Raw genomic sequence first — 14,130 nt, 5'->3', positions numbered from 1 at the left:
TTTTTGTAAATTTCTGTACCGGCTACTCAAGTTTAGGCGTCTCACTGGCCTTTGGATCAGGGCCAAGTCAACTCTTAAATACCTAAATATTTAAAGAGGCAGTGTAACCACAGGTTAGCAATGCTGAGTGAGTAAAGGTGAATCGTTACTGGTATCCAAGTAAAAGCGAGACCCAGTAGCTCTTGAAAACTAATTTTAAGTGTAAATTAAGCACGATTTATGTGTGAGAGGCTATCTTCAAGGGTGTGTTCATTGTCATGGATCCAGCAACAAGAGTCAACCTACACTGAAAATCAGCGGACCCCAGGCTGAACTGCGTAGGTTAGTTACTTCCCTATATTCATGAGAGTTCCATGCACGACCCAGGGCCTGCAATTTACCATAATCCAATTAACACCTAACTTCTTTTTTGGTGTCTCATGGTATTAACATTTCGGTTACCACGTAGTCTACTTTCTCCCGTCAATCATGTGTTGTAGATCTTTCTCCACCTATGAAAGAATAAGCTTCACCACCTCGGTCCCTCCACAGGAAGACTGCAGTTGATGCATGGCAGGTGGGGCTATTTAGGGAATGAGCTGCTCTGGCAGGGTTTGTGAAATGTCTCTTTTCTGCCATCTTGTGGCATCAAGTAGAAACACAAGTCCATGACGTTGAGTTTTCTTGTTCAGACCTAACTGCTTCCTTCTTGTGATGAGTGAGTTGCAGTAGGGTTGCTATTTGTTTCCTAGAAACTACAGGAGTCATTCATGTGTGACTGAGCAAGAGGGTATAAGACCGAGGGGACTAGGGAGAGCAGAGAGGGAGTGTCTGGTCAACGCTATCAAATAAATAAATAAATAAAATACTACTCAAAAGCAAGTTAAAATAACTGAAAATAATTAGAGGTATGCTTTCTAGCTTTAGATCCTTTAATAGTTTGCAGTGCCTAATCATGCCCAAAGATCTTATTAAAACACTTTAGTAGAACGGCAGGGCTGACAAGCAATAGAACACAGACAGATATTTCTTGAAGTTCAAGAGCAAGGTGTGATCAGCAAGGCCTTCTGAGGCCTCTCTTCCAGACTTGGTGGGTGGCTGCATTCACTCACAAATGTGAATGCGAAAAGATGTGTTTCAGCCTTGGCAAAGGGATTTGCTGTACAAAGAAAATGGCTTCCGTGAGGTGCTCTCTCAAAATGACTCTGTCTTGTTTGTCGAAACAAAGAGTCCTGTAGGCCAACTGTCCTAGCTATGCAGACAAGGACGACTTGATTCTTGTGCCCCTGTGTCCTATGAACTGGCTCAAACGTATCTTCATACAGCTGTTCTCTTTTGATTTTATACTTGCCGTGCTGGGGTGGAAGGAACTCAAAGTCATGGTATCAGAGCCTGCTCCCACAAAGTCAGCCAGGGTACCTGGAGGGGGGTGCTGAGGCTAACGAAATGTTAGATTGAGAGAAATGAAGACAGAAAACACAGGATAGGTTCGGGAGGTCTGTTGGTCAATCCAAACAGCCCTGAGTTTATCTCTCAGTCAGCATATATATTAATAACAGGCAAAAAGCAGATCACAAAACAACAACATCATCCTGTACTGTCCTTGAGAGAAAGAAGCATCGTAGCCTCATTGTCTATCCTGTGGATCCTGCTGGCAGCAAGCAGTTTTTACTTTGTAACTGGATGTGCCTTTGACTGGCGTTCAACAGCCTGTGTCTTAATAGATGATGTGTTCTCTATCACGGGCAAAATGTTCTTTCCCATGGCTTAATCAGAAATTTCTCACAGCCCTCAAGGATACCGGAGCAGGCAGAGCAGGCAAGCTTGAACTCAAATGACTGTGAAGTCAGAATGGGCTCCAGATAGAAACTGAGTTACATAATGGAATTAATGTTATAAGGGGTTGGTTAATAGATTTGCTTGGAAGACATTAAACCACACAACGTAGGCTTTAGCTAAGGGTGCACTGATCCCCAAAATAATTAGTATGCTTAACTAGGTCTGTTAGAGGTAAGCAAAATTTACAGTGCTAGGTTGTAAATGTTCACTAGGATTGACAGGCCATTAGGCCCATTCCCCAAACAGCAAGACTCTAACAAGCATCGCAACCTGAATCACTAAGTTCTGGCCTGCCATTAAGTCCCCATGCTTTTATTATGAGAAGCCTAATTCTCCAAGGTGGGCAAGATGGACCTGGGTGACAACTGTGTGGACAAGAACAACACTGGTGCACTTCAGAAATAATTCTGGCCATTCTTGGCTGTGTAAATCTCCCATCTCCCCAAGTGGTCAGATGTGTAGTCTCCTGCCTCTGTTCAAATTGTAGCCTGGACAAGACCTTAAAATGTCATTTAAGCCTGATAGTGTGGTGGAACGCATAAACCTATAGTGTATGTAAGTTAGGGAAATCTTCTGTTCTATGCCATCTCTTGCTTGGGCATTTGCTGTCATCCTTCATCTCTAACCATACACAGTGATTTCTCATTACGAGGACCTACTCTTTCTATAACAGTATTAGTGACTTTTCCCCATTGCTGGAGCCAAATAATTTCCCGACCACCATCACAGCAACTTAAGAGAGGAGAGGTTGACTCTGACTCAAAGGTCTAAGGGATCAGGGCAGAGAAGTCGTTGTGGCACACTCGAGGAGGTGCTGGTCTCGAGGTTCACATAGCCAGGGAGTTTAGCGCACTTCTCCTTTGTACCCGGTCCAGGGCCGAAGTTTGCAGAATGGCATTAGCCATGTTTAAGGTGGGTCTTCCCATCTCAATGAATCTAACCTCGATAGCTCCCCACAGACATGATCAGGGACAACCCCTGTCTTCAGTGACTCTTGATACTGTCATCTGGACAATATTAACCATCGTACTTGCTAATAGAAAATTCCATAGAGAGGGAGAATTAGTAAGTAACTAGGAGGTGAATTGAATACATCACTTAAAAAACAAATTCTGTAAGTGGCTATCAGAGTATCCACAAACAAGCTGAAAAACTCTTTCTTAAATAAGGCCCAGAACAGAAAGTGATCGTTCCTTTCTCTACAATTGCTTTAGATAAACTGAGTTTGTGTTCGGATCTCTATGAGGCTGAAAACTGAGAACCGGAGTGGATAATATGACCGCAATGATTTTGGGAAACACTTTCATTTTATGAGTCTCTCTCTCTCTCTCTCTCTCTCTCTCTCTCTCTCTCTCTCTCTCTCTCTCTCCCTCCACTCCCTCCTCTCCTTTAAATATAAGAAACCTGTAGTCAGTGTGTTATGATATAAAATAAATAGATCAATGCCATGTTATAATTTCTGTAATCTTTGAAGAATAATGTTAAATTCTAGTGAGTGGTAAACCAGAAAGTGTGTCTTTTAACTCATTCCAAACCACAAGTATTCAAGACGTGTCAAGTGTCACCAGGCTGGCTCAAGGTACAGTGGAAATCACGGAGCAGAAATACAATAACCCCGGTCCTACTGAAAGAGCTTCTCAACACTGCCAACGGAATAAAGCACACCATACTGAGCTGGTGGTAATGATCGGCAAGGAGGAAAAGGGAGTACAAGGAAAAGTCTGTTCCATATCACTTTCTCTGACACTCTAAATCGGGGCTAGCCTTAAGCTCCTTTGAACTGTGGCGAACAGACACGCTACTCTGGCCGCTGGGTTTAACACCGCCAATCTGAGACTGTCACCATGTCCCAGTTAATTGAAAACGCGGGGTTTTCAACTTGAAGGGATATTTGTGTGCAGCACGCTTTGATTGGCTATTATTTTCCGTTTCTATAAGCAAACGGTAGGAAGTTGATAAAACTTTAATTCTGTACATTCTCATTGTGGTGAAAAAGACACTAGCAGAGGATGGTTTCGATCCATCGACCTCTGGGTTATGGGCCCAGCACGCTTCCGCTGCGCCACTCTGCTAACCACAAGAATAGAGCTTTGAATTCTTACTTTTACAGATTCATGTAACTCCGCCCTTTTAAAAAATAAAATGGTTGACTGCCTTATTTAGAGACTAGGATTGTGCAAAATTCGTTTAGGAAACCTTTATTTCAAATGGCCTCAGAGAAATAAAATTCACTGTTTCTTTAAGAAAACAGTTTGTCGCTAACCTACTAGTCCTTTTTATTTGAAAGGGTGATTTTAATCAACATATACGAGTCATGAAAATGTAAGTAGGTAAAATGTCTGACTCTGAGGGAAATTGTATTCTCAAGATGTCCTTTTAAGAGGAAAGAAAAAGGTACACCTTGCATTGGCCGGGAATCGAACCCGGGCCTCCCGCGTGGCAGGCGAGAATTCTACCACTGAACCACCAATGCTTAGTTACCAGAATGGCTGTAATAATCTTATAAGTGTGTATATTGCCTATTTTTAAAATATTTACGATTTTTTTTTAATAAGAAAGTATGAATGTTATTTTACAGTTTTATTGTAATACTTCTTCCTGAAATGGTTTATTGCAACCATTGGGAGTACCAGGAACTTGACACCGCCTTGAAGACCATAAGTCTCCCTTCAGGGATGGAAAGGTATTCGGACCCGGGCAGTAAGGGGGACCCGGATATTGTTGGGGGGCAGTAAGGAGAAGGGCACCTGCGGAGGCCGTGAATATCACCTCAAGGGCTAAAATTCTCAGAACTCGCTTATGAATCTGGACGGAAACGGGAGGAACGCGAGCAGGAGAATGAAAAAAAGTAAAAAAAAAAAAAAAAAAAAAAAGGGAAGGAATTCCCCAGGCCAAACTAGAGGGCGCAGAAGAGCAGAGCAAAGGGAGAAGAGGAACCCCACACCTGCCCAGGTTCGTGGGATCTAGTGCTGCTCCCTGCTGGTCGCCTTAGGAGTTTTGGTCAAGGTTACATTGATTTAGGTAGTAGCTCCCAGGTGTCCTTTATGGCAGTAAGAACACTTTCAGAGCTAAACTGTCCAAAATCGAAACTTTAAAAAACTTACATTAAGGAGAGACTTCAATGAAAAATCGCTATTGCAAAGAGAAAAAAGGACTCCTGAAGAAAAGGAAAAGGGCTTTATGCCGCAGAGAACACTGATGCTAACTAAGGCTGGGGCCTCAGAAGCAGTGTTCTTTTTGCCTCTCAGCCTCTCCCCTACTCAGAGGGTGGAAGGCTCACGTGTCACTGTTCTTTTTGAAAGTTTTACTTTGTTATTATTATTTGTGTGTTGTGTATGTGTCTTGCAAGTGTGAGCCTGCGCGTGTCGTGGAGGTCAAGGGACAACCCTTTGAAGCCGAGACGTTTTGTGTAGGGCCTTGGGGTTGAACTCGCGTCTTCAGGTCTGAATGACAAGTGCCTTTGCTGTTGGAGCCATCCCTCCATCCCTGATGCCCGCCCCCTCTTGTTTACCTACAACAAAGCTAGATTCTCATTATTTGTCGCTGAGTGATGATCTGAGCTACTTGCTTACCTTTGCCATCCGTCAGACTAAAATGTTCACGGACTAAATGCTGCTCCTCTTAGCACGAGCCAAGCAACAGGAGCAGCTTCCTTGTGTGTAAGGCATTATATGATATGATCGTGCTGCCCTTTCGTCTAAATTCCTCAACCGCTGGCTTTTTCTGGTGTAAGGACATTAAAGGAGAGCATTCCTTTCGAGTCCTTCGTAAAGCACAGAGCCAACACCTCTATTAAGAAAAGAGGTTAAGAGGAAGAAAACATAGCAACTATATTTGATTAACGTTTGACAAGATGTGGGAGCCTTGAGATAGACCCTTTAAAGACCCAGGGTGAACCATCTATCTTCACGATTGCATTTGTTGAAGTTCACCATGACTAAGTGGGCTGAAAGGATAGTCCAACAGATAATAAGCATACTATATCACACAGTAGAGACAAAAATCCTCACTCTCAACTCTGTAGGTGCAGAAGGCATTTGATATATCCAATGGCCCTTGAAATGTATGTTTATATACCCATGAACATATATACACCCTCATCTCGCCCCCCTCTCTCTCTCTCTCTCACACACACACACACACACACACACACACTAAATCTTTCCCAGCCCTTGGAAGGCAGAGGCAGGCAGAGTTCAAGTCCAGCCTGGACCACGGAGGGAGTGCCAGGACAGGCTCCAGAGCTACACAGAGAAATCCTGTCTCAAATCTCCCACCCCCCAAAAAAATTTTAAATTTTTTTATCAAATATAATCAAAAATAATAAAGACACTGTAGTCACATTTCTTGGTTTAAAAATATACTATCAAGCAGAAACAATTAAAATAAAAACGTTTTGGCATAAAAACAAACAAACCGATAGCAGGATAGAAAGATTGATATTAATCCTGTTCTTCTATGTCAATTGATTTTTAACAAAGATGCAAAAAAAACACATTTTCAAGATAGGGCAGGCTTTGTATTAAAAAATAGAGGAAATATTTGACAGCATTAGAATGTGGAAGGCTTTTTTGGATAAGCTCTTAAATGCACAAGAGATAAAAGCCAAAGTAAGTATATGGGACCATATCAAGCTCAGATGCTTCTGCACTGAGAAAGCAACAGAAAATAAAAGATGGGAGATGTCTGCAAATTGTATATGTGTCATTATTCAGAATATGGGAGGAATTCAAGATATAGCAAGGCCTTAAAAGACAGAAGAAATGACAACAGATCTAAGCAGACATTTCAAAAAGGATGACATAAAGATGGCTGGGGGGGTTTCTCTAAGAATGCTGAGCCTGACTTCATCAGGGAAATGCAAATGAAGCCCACAATGATGTTCTGTCATTTCACCCCAGTAATACTCGGCTTTACAATACTGGTGATGGCATAGATAAAGCAGAACATTTAGGTACTGTTGGTGCTAATGTAAATTAATTACCCACCACAGAACACAATTTCAATTAGCACACCCGTTATAGAAAACAGTTTGAAGATTCCTCAAAGACCTAGAAATACCACATAATGCAGAAACCTCACTCTTGCACACTCATCTCTAGTACTGAAACCTCACTGCAGAAACCTCACTGTTGCACACTCATCTATAGTGCAGAAACCTCACTGTTGCACACTCGTGTACAGAGCAGAAACCTCGCTGTGGCACACTCATCTAGGAAATGGCATCAGTATTTCGAGGCATCTGCACTCCCATGTTTACTGTGGCTGTAGTCACAACAGCCAAGGGATGGGAATTTTAATTTATTCTCCTGCCAACTTCTGACCAAAGTTTAGTTCAATGTATATCCTAGTAAGCGATGCAATCTCCCTTCTACTGCTTCAAATAGGAACAATATGTAGAGTTTAATATCGTCTCATGATAGTAAGATAGGGATGATGCTAGGAATAAGAACGAAGTGGATTCTTGCCCATCTCATCAAGATTCTAGGAAACAGCTTAACTTTGTCCTTCTTGCTTTAGGAGATGAAGGCCTACGTGATCCCCAGCGGCAGAGATGGCTCAGCACTTTAGCGATGAGGTAGGTATACAGGCACGACTCATACCTTGTGTTACCTTAATTAGCAAAAGGTGGGGCTGAGAATCTTAAGAGGAAGTATTTTTCTAGATGATTTAGATGGCTCCCAAGTGCCATCCTGGATATTTATGAGACAGACTGAGAGAGATATGACTGAGGTCACAAAGTGGAGAAAGCACTGTGAAGGGACCCAGAGGTGAGACCACATAGCTGTGGATAAGCGACCTGACACGTGCAAGGCCTCCAGGAGCTGCAACACGCAAGGGACAGTTCCTCCCAAGGACGCTTCTTCCCTCACCACTCAAATGTGAAAAATGGTCAAGCTGGTTGATACCTTGGTTTCAGGTACAGAACCTATGGAACTTTGGAAATCTTCTTCACATCTAACCAAGTTCTTCTTATACCTTCTAGGACCCTAACCTTTTGGGTAGAAGAATCTTTACAAGCTGTGCGCTGCGGTTCCTCTCCAGCATTTGTAAATCTCAGAGACACTTACTCATTCCTGTCATTCCATATTTTCTAGTGTGACATTCATGAGCACAATCAAAATAAGCAGTTCTGTCCCTTGAAGCCACAACCACCAGCTCGACATCTACACAAGACTGGAAACAGTGTTACAGCTGTCATTTTCTGTCTGCTTTCTTTCCTTTAGTCACTTAGAGGAATTCATGTATTAAGTTTGATCCCACTGTTGAAAACGCCTGAAACAGAATGAAATAGAAAAGCATTGAGTAGGTTGTTGGCTCAACCTTGTTTCATAAATATCTGGTTTCCAAGGTTGTCAGAAATGGTCAACTTTGTTAGGACTTTTTATAATATTGATATTGTTATGAGTTCTTCCATTGTTGATGTTGGATTCCCCTCTGTATGTTATGAATATGTTTTATTACCTTTGGTTAATAAAGAAGCTGCTTTGGCCTATAGTAAAGCAGAATAAAGCCAGGCTGGAAGAGATAAAGAGAGAAAGTAGACTAGTCAGAGAGAAGCCATGTAGCTGCTGACAGAGAAAGATGCCTGAACAGAACTTTACCAGGTAAGCCACAGCCTTGTGTTGATACACAGATTAATAGAAATGGGTTAATTTAAGATGTAAGAGTTAGATAATAAGCCTGAGCTAATAGGCTAAACAATTGCAATTAATATAGTTTCTGTATGATTATTCAGGCCTGGGCAGCCAGGAAATGAAAGTGCAGCCTCTGCCAACACATTGTCCTAAAATCAACTTCTTGATTTTTTTTTTTTTTTTACTCATTGGTAGGAATTCTTCTACTTATGAAAGAATCTACATTTTTTGAGCATTCTTCCAATCTGATGTCAATGATATCAGGACAAAACACTCCCTACTCCATGCTGAAAAAATCCATGCCTTAAAAAGTCTTTGAGAAGTTAGCTATTCTGATTGATTCTTACTCTCTATTCTATAAAGGCATCTTAAATGCCTAGTATGTCTATTAAAATGCAAATCCCAGAGCTCCAGCCAATCGTTGATCAGTATGTTCTCCCAGGTGAGGGTTTTATGGAATATATTGTCAATCATATTTCTGTACCTTTTAGTGTAGAAAATGAATTTGAAATATCTATACTAATTTATGTTAAATACCACCCATTTGTTGCTTTTACTTCAAACCTTATTTCTCACATTTTGAGAATTATTATCTCTTATTACATCATCCTTTTAAAGTTGTCCGTCCTGTCATTTTTAAATTCAGACAGGCTATTGGTAAGTGTCAATTAGTAGAGCAAACTATTTAAATCCTGTAGCAATAGTGAATTCTTCCCAAGACAGTAGCATTTTATTAATAACTTCTTATGAGCAGTTTTAACACGGATAGGAGCACTTAGAATGATTCTGCCTCCTTAGTCACAATTGCTCCACATTGTACAAAAGTGTAATAAAAATCACCTGGGGAGATAAAGAAACACATATCATATGTTTATGCATCAACTAATAGGAAAATATTTCTAGAATTTAGATGTAAATCCCTTTAAAATTCACTGGTATACAGTGTGCTGGATCAACTTGATTGCTCATCTTTTAAACCATAAAATGCCTCCATTTCCTTCACTCTGCTTACTCCTCCAACCCCACCTCTGGCTTCTGTCAAGGGTCAGGAAATAGCTTGTGCTGGCCTCACGATAGTTCTGAAGGCTGGATCTGATCCCAGATGGAATTTGAGAAAATAGTCAGCACTGTGTCAGAGGGCCAGGGTGGAGCACACGCTTCAAAGGCTTACTCCTCAGCCTCCGGCCTTTGAGAGCCATCACATTCAGTTCCTCATAGATCAATAAAGACACTGACATTGACGCTGAAGTGACATAAAAAGTTGTCTCTGGGAATTTGGTCTTTCCTTTACTTGGACTTTAAAATAAGCATGGTCTTCCCTTAGAAAATGCCCTCTGGTTTGCAAAATATACTTTTAGTTTTCGCTCCCATTTTCCCAACCACCCATTGATAGAAATAAAAAATATGATCCCAGTATAATTGCTATTTTCTTTAACTGTAAGTAGAGCAGTTCTTAAAGTCTGGTCCCCGCCAGAGAACATCAACATGTCCTGGGAGTTTGTAGAGAGAGAACTTCTTAGCCTTGCCTCAGACCTGCTGGGTTAAAATCCTGAGGGTGTTGCAACTCAGTGTAAGTGTTCCACGTGTGGGTGTTGTTGTTACTGCCTTTTCTGTTTTAAGATCAGTTTGATGAAAAAAGAATCGAAGAGATCAATTACAGCGTGATATATAATAAGCATGATGAGTTATGACTTCTAGTATACAAAAATTTTGTTCAGCACTATTGAATTCTGAAAGCAATATGGAAGAACTATAAATTATAATCTGTGTTGATACAAGGCAACTAACAGAAAACAAACTTTCTTCTTACATAAGAAAAGTACAGGGAAAATAAGTGGGCATCACTGTAAGACTTCTTTATCATTTAAACTATATCTCCTTTAGGAGTTAATGATATATATATATATATATATATATATATATATATACACACATTTATGAAAAAGTATTTAAACTTCCAAACAAGAGTTTGATTAAAGGTTAAAATATTTCTTTATTATTATTTTTTTAGTAGATGAAACATGATGTCACTTTAATAGAAATAGAAACTGTAAAAATAAAATAATGAAATAGTTTAATAACCTTTGGGTGGGGGATGCACTGTGGAATTTAAATTGTGTTGGTATGGAAATAAAGCTGAAATTTATACAGCCTCAAAAAGATGGGTCTATGGCCAGCATCACATACTTCCGTTCAAGCTTCTACACACCTCTAAAAGAGTGTGGGGGTGTGTGTGTAGATATCTGACAGTGTAGCCGCATGTATAGTAAATGCCTTGTTTCTGTAGAAAGGATTCTCAGATTTTTACCTGAGAAATCTAAGGAGCCTTACCAAGCACACACAAATTATGAAGCTTGAAAATGTGCAGTGTAGGGTTAGCTGTTTAGGGGGGATCAGAAAAGGCAGCTACCAGGGCTTGTGAAATGAATATATTTAGGCAGCAGAACGCTGACGTAGTTTTTTCTCGGCAAGATTTTATTTGATGAGGAGCATCATAATAGCTCAGTAAAGAAGAAAACAATATAATTTATGAGGTTGTAAAAACTTACGCTAATAAGGATGTTATTTGGGCATTCCTTATTTTTTAATCAAGAAGACCCTGGTCACCAACCTCTTAAATGCTCCCTTTACCTCTTTGTTCCTAAGTGTGTAGATCAGGGGGTTCAGCATGGGTGTGATGATCCCATAAAAGAGGGACACCATTTTCCCTCTGTCCTTGGAGGCAGGGGACGGTGGCTGCAGATACATGTAGATGGCAGTACCATAAAACAGCACCACCACAACTAGGTGGGAGCCACATGTCCCAAATGCCTTTCGCCGACCTTCAGTTGACCTGATCCTCAACACTGCTTGGACGATAAAGGCATATGATATGAGGATGAGGGTCACAGGTATTAAAAGAAACAGCACACTGATGAAGAAGAGTTCTGCTTCATTCGCCGTTGTATCCACACAGGACAGCTTGAGCAGGGCAGGAACCTCACAGAAGAAGTGATCCACTTTCTTGTGACCACACCGTGGCATCTCAAGGGTCCACGTGGACTGCAATACTGAGTTGCTGAAGCCACTGATCCAACATGCAGCCGCCAACTGCAGGCAGCGCCTTTGGTGCATGATGACTGAGTAATGGAGAGGCCGACAGATGGCTACAAACCTGTCAAAGGACATGACGCCCAGGAGAAAGCATTCAGTGGAACCCAAGGCCAGGAAAATAAAAAGCTGGACCACACAGCCTCCATAGCTGATCACCTTCCGGGAGCTGCAGATGTTGACGAGCATCTGGGGCACTGTGCTCGTGGTGTAGCACAGGTCCAGCAGGGACAGGTTCGTGAGGAAAAAGTACATGGGGGTGTGGAGTTTGGAATCCAGGCGGGACACCAGAATTATCGTCATATTCCCAAAGATGGTCAGGATATAGGACACCAGAAACACCACAAAGAGTGGCAGCTCCAGCCATGGCCGATCTGAGAACCCCAAGAGAATAAACTCCCCTGAGATGCTCTCATTCTCCAGAGTCATGGTAAATGGTGCAGTCTCCGGGTCCCTGGAACACAAAGGGTTAGTAAGCCCGTGAACATGTTTATTGACTGCATCAATTAGATATGAAGTGACGATGCCAGAGCGTTTCCTGCATTTCCAAACTGATCCTGTTAGTGTGGAAACCGTGTTGATAAAAGGTTAAACGTCTGTCAAATCTTCCACAGGTGTTCATGGATTGCTAACAGTTTTTAACACAGCGATTTCAAGTTTGCAGCACTGTGTTCGTTTCTACAGTCACAGAGCTTCTCCTCTGTGTTTGCCTGTCTTGTGGACGGTTGTTCTGGGGTCTTTCTACCTGGGTATGTGCTGTTAAGGGGACAGAGATATTGTTCCTGTTGTTTAAATTCACTTAAATTTCTTCCCAGAATCAGTGAGAGTGTCTGGTTGCAGGCATTTGTTAGAATTATGTAAACCTCATTTCCCCATTATTCCTGTCCTTCCCTCAAATAAGTGCAGAGATTAATTATGGCATCTACCTCGTAAGTTTTCAGACACGGTGTCAGGAGACTCATCCTCCAATGCTGTGTCACAGAATCCACACGGTACTGTTAGCTGCTGTGACAGTGAGGCTGGCGGGCCTGGCTCATCTGCCCTTCTGGAACTAGTTTCACTGCGTCTTGTGCTCTGATCTTAGGGTCCTCATCTGTAAGGTGAGGACACAGATGCATTTTCTGGCCTGTTGAGAGTCACAGGTGCACCCCACTCGGCCTAACTCTGGGAGGGAACAGAGGAGTGAGCTCAAAGCATCCACACTGACAGAGGGCCGGAAGTGCTCAAAAGAGTCACTTGGAGCTCCTACAGTGTTCTCTTTCCAAATATGTAAGCATGCAAGTGGCTATGCTACAACCCTCACAGTCAGGTTCAACCCCGGGATCAAAGAAACAGATTCTGAGTGTGGATGCTATCTTTTGTGTAAACAGTTGGCAGTGCCTGTTCCACAGGCTGCAGGTGCTGGGCCACAGGCATCAGAGAGCTGGGATACTCTGAGGAAGTGTTCATAGCTCTGCATTGTGACAGCACTTCTGAGACAATCTGTTGTGAATGTGTGCATCACAAACAACTCTCAGTGATAATCTACATTATTTTATGATTAAATCATCATTAGAAATTATGCTTTTCAGCTTTGGTCCTGTTCATCAAAGCGCTTGTTAGCAAACGGGGCTGATTTTTTTTTCTACTCAATGCAGAACATTTACTCCCTCAGGAAGCATCCCCTTGCTTCCAACTCAGAAATCTGAAATATATGGTTATAGAGGGGGACTTTAAGTGTCAGGTTTTTGAGATAAGCTATCAGGTGCTCAAGCTTGTATGGAACTTCCTGGTAACCAAGGCTCACCTGGAGCTTCCTCCTGTTCCCACCTCTAGAGTGCAGTTAGCAGGTGAGCACTATCACTCCCCGTTTAGTGGCGCTGGGACCGAACCCTGGGCTTCAAGCGCAGTAGGCAAGCGTTCAGCAAATCTGAGCTGGATTCCCTGTCTTGGATGGATTTTTAAGTGAAAATGTGTGACTGGACAGCTGTGCAGCATGATGCCTCCCATTTAAAGAACATACAGCATGCAGCATCTAAATACGAGCCTGCAGACTGACAGGTGCCCGGAGGCATGCAGAAGAGGCTCCTCCCTGGGAAACAGAGGCAGAGAGAGGAGAGCAAAGGCATCTTGGCCTACTCTGACAGTAGTCTGTTGAGTTTTAAAATAAGCACGTTTCTCTTATAATATTTTTAATTGCTTTACTCCCCAGTCTATTTGTGTTTCTATTTTCAGACCAGTGTAACTTTAGATAAGACTTCAGTAGCCATCAGACTCAAATCTTCATAAGAAATCTAATTTCTTTAACTCAGTGCTTTCTTAAAATTCAGTATGACTCTTTGAGGGCATTTAAAACATGAGTTGAAGAAACACATTTTTGTCCTCTTAGTCAAAAACATACATTGCCAAGAATTGTGAGAACAAGGTAGAAAGAACAGGATAAACAATATTAGAAATATACATTTCACATACTTTACAGTTTTATTTTTGTTATTTTTGCCTCTTCTTAGGAAGGGCCTTATGGAGCTGAGGCTAGCCTCAGTCTTGATACACAGCTGATATTGGCATTATCCTTTTGCCTTTCCCTCCGACGTGCTGGGTACAG

General features: G+C 41.8%; 1 protein-coding gene and 2 non-coding genes across 3 annotated transcripts; all 3 read right to left on the bottom strand.

Moving 5' to 3' along the window:
• Positions 1-3,818: 3,818 nt before the first annotated feature.
• Trnam-cau lies at positions 3,819-3,890 on the bottom strand. The gene has a single exon. It is a non-coding gene; the product is annotated as a tRNA-Met (tRNA).
• Positions 3,891-4,220: 330 nt separating this feature from the next.
• Positions 4,221-4,291, bottom strand: Trnag-gcc. The gene has a single exon. It is a non-coding gene; the product is annotated as a tRNA-Gly (tRNA).
• A 6,742-nt stretch (positions 4,292-11,033) lies between these two features.
• LOC101981165 (olfactory receptor 2B2-like) lies at positions 11,034-11,975 on the bottom strand. Its single transcript, XM_005369912.2, has one exon. It carries the CDS (start codon positions 11,973-11,975, stop codon positions 11,034-11,036), a length of 942 nt encoding a protein of 313 aa, XP_005369969.1.
• Positions 11,976-14,130: the final 2,155 nt, after the last annotated feature.

The sequence above is a fragment of the Microtus ochrogaster genome, unplaced genomic scaffold, assembly GCF_000317375.1.
Source record: "Microtus ochrogaster isolate Prairie Vole_2 unplaced genomic scaffold, MicOch1.0 UNK66, whole genome shotgun sequence".
NCBI classification, from domain to species: Eukaryota; Metazoa; Chordata; class Mammalia; order Rodentia; family Cricetidae; genus Microtus; species Microtus ochrogaster.
Note: the sequence above shows the minus strand (reverse complement) of the source record. Positions and strands in the feature narration are given on the sequence as shown.

Coding starts and splice junctions, on each gene's coding strand:
- LOC101981165 (XM_005369912.2), bottom strand. CDS start 11,975: ATGACTCTGGAGAATGAGAGCATCTCAGGGGAGTTTATTCTCTTGGGG.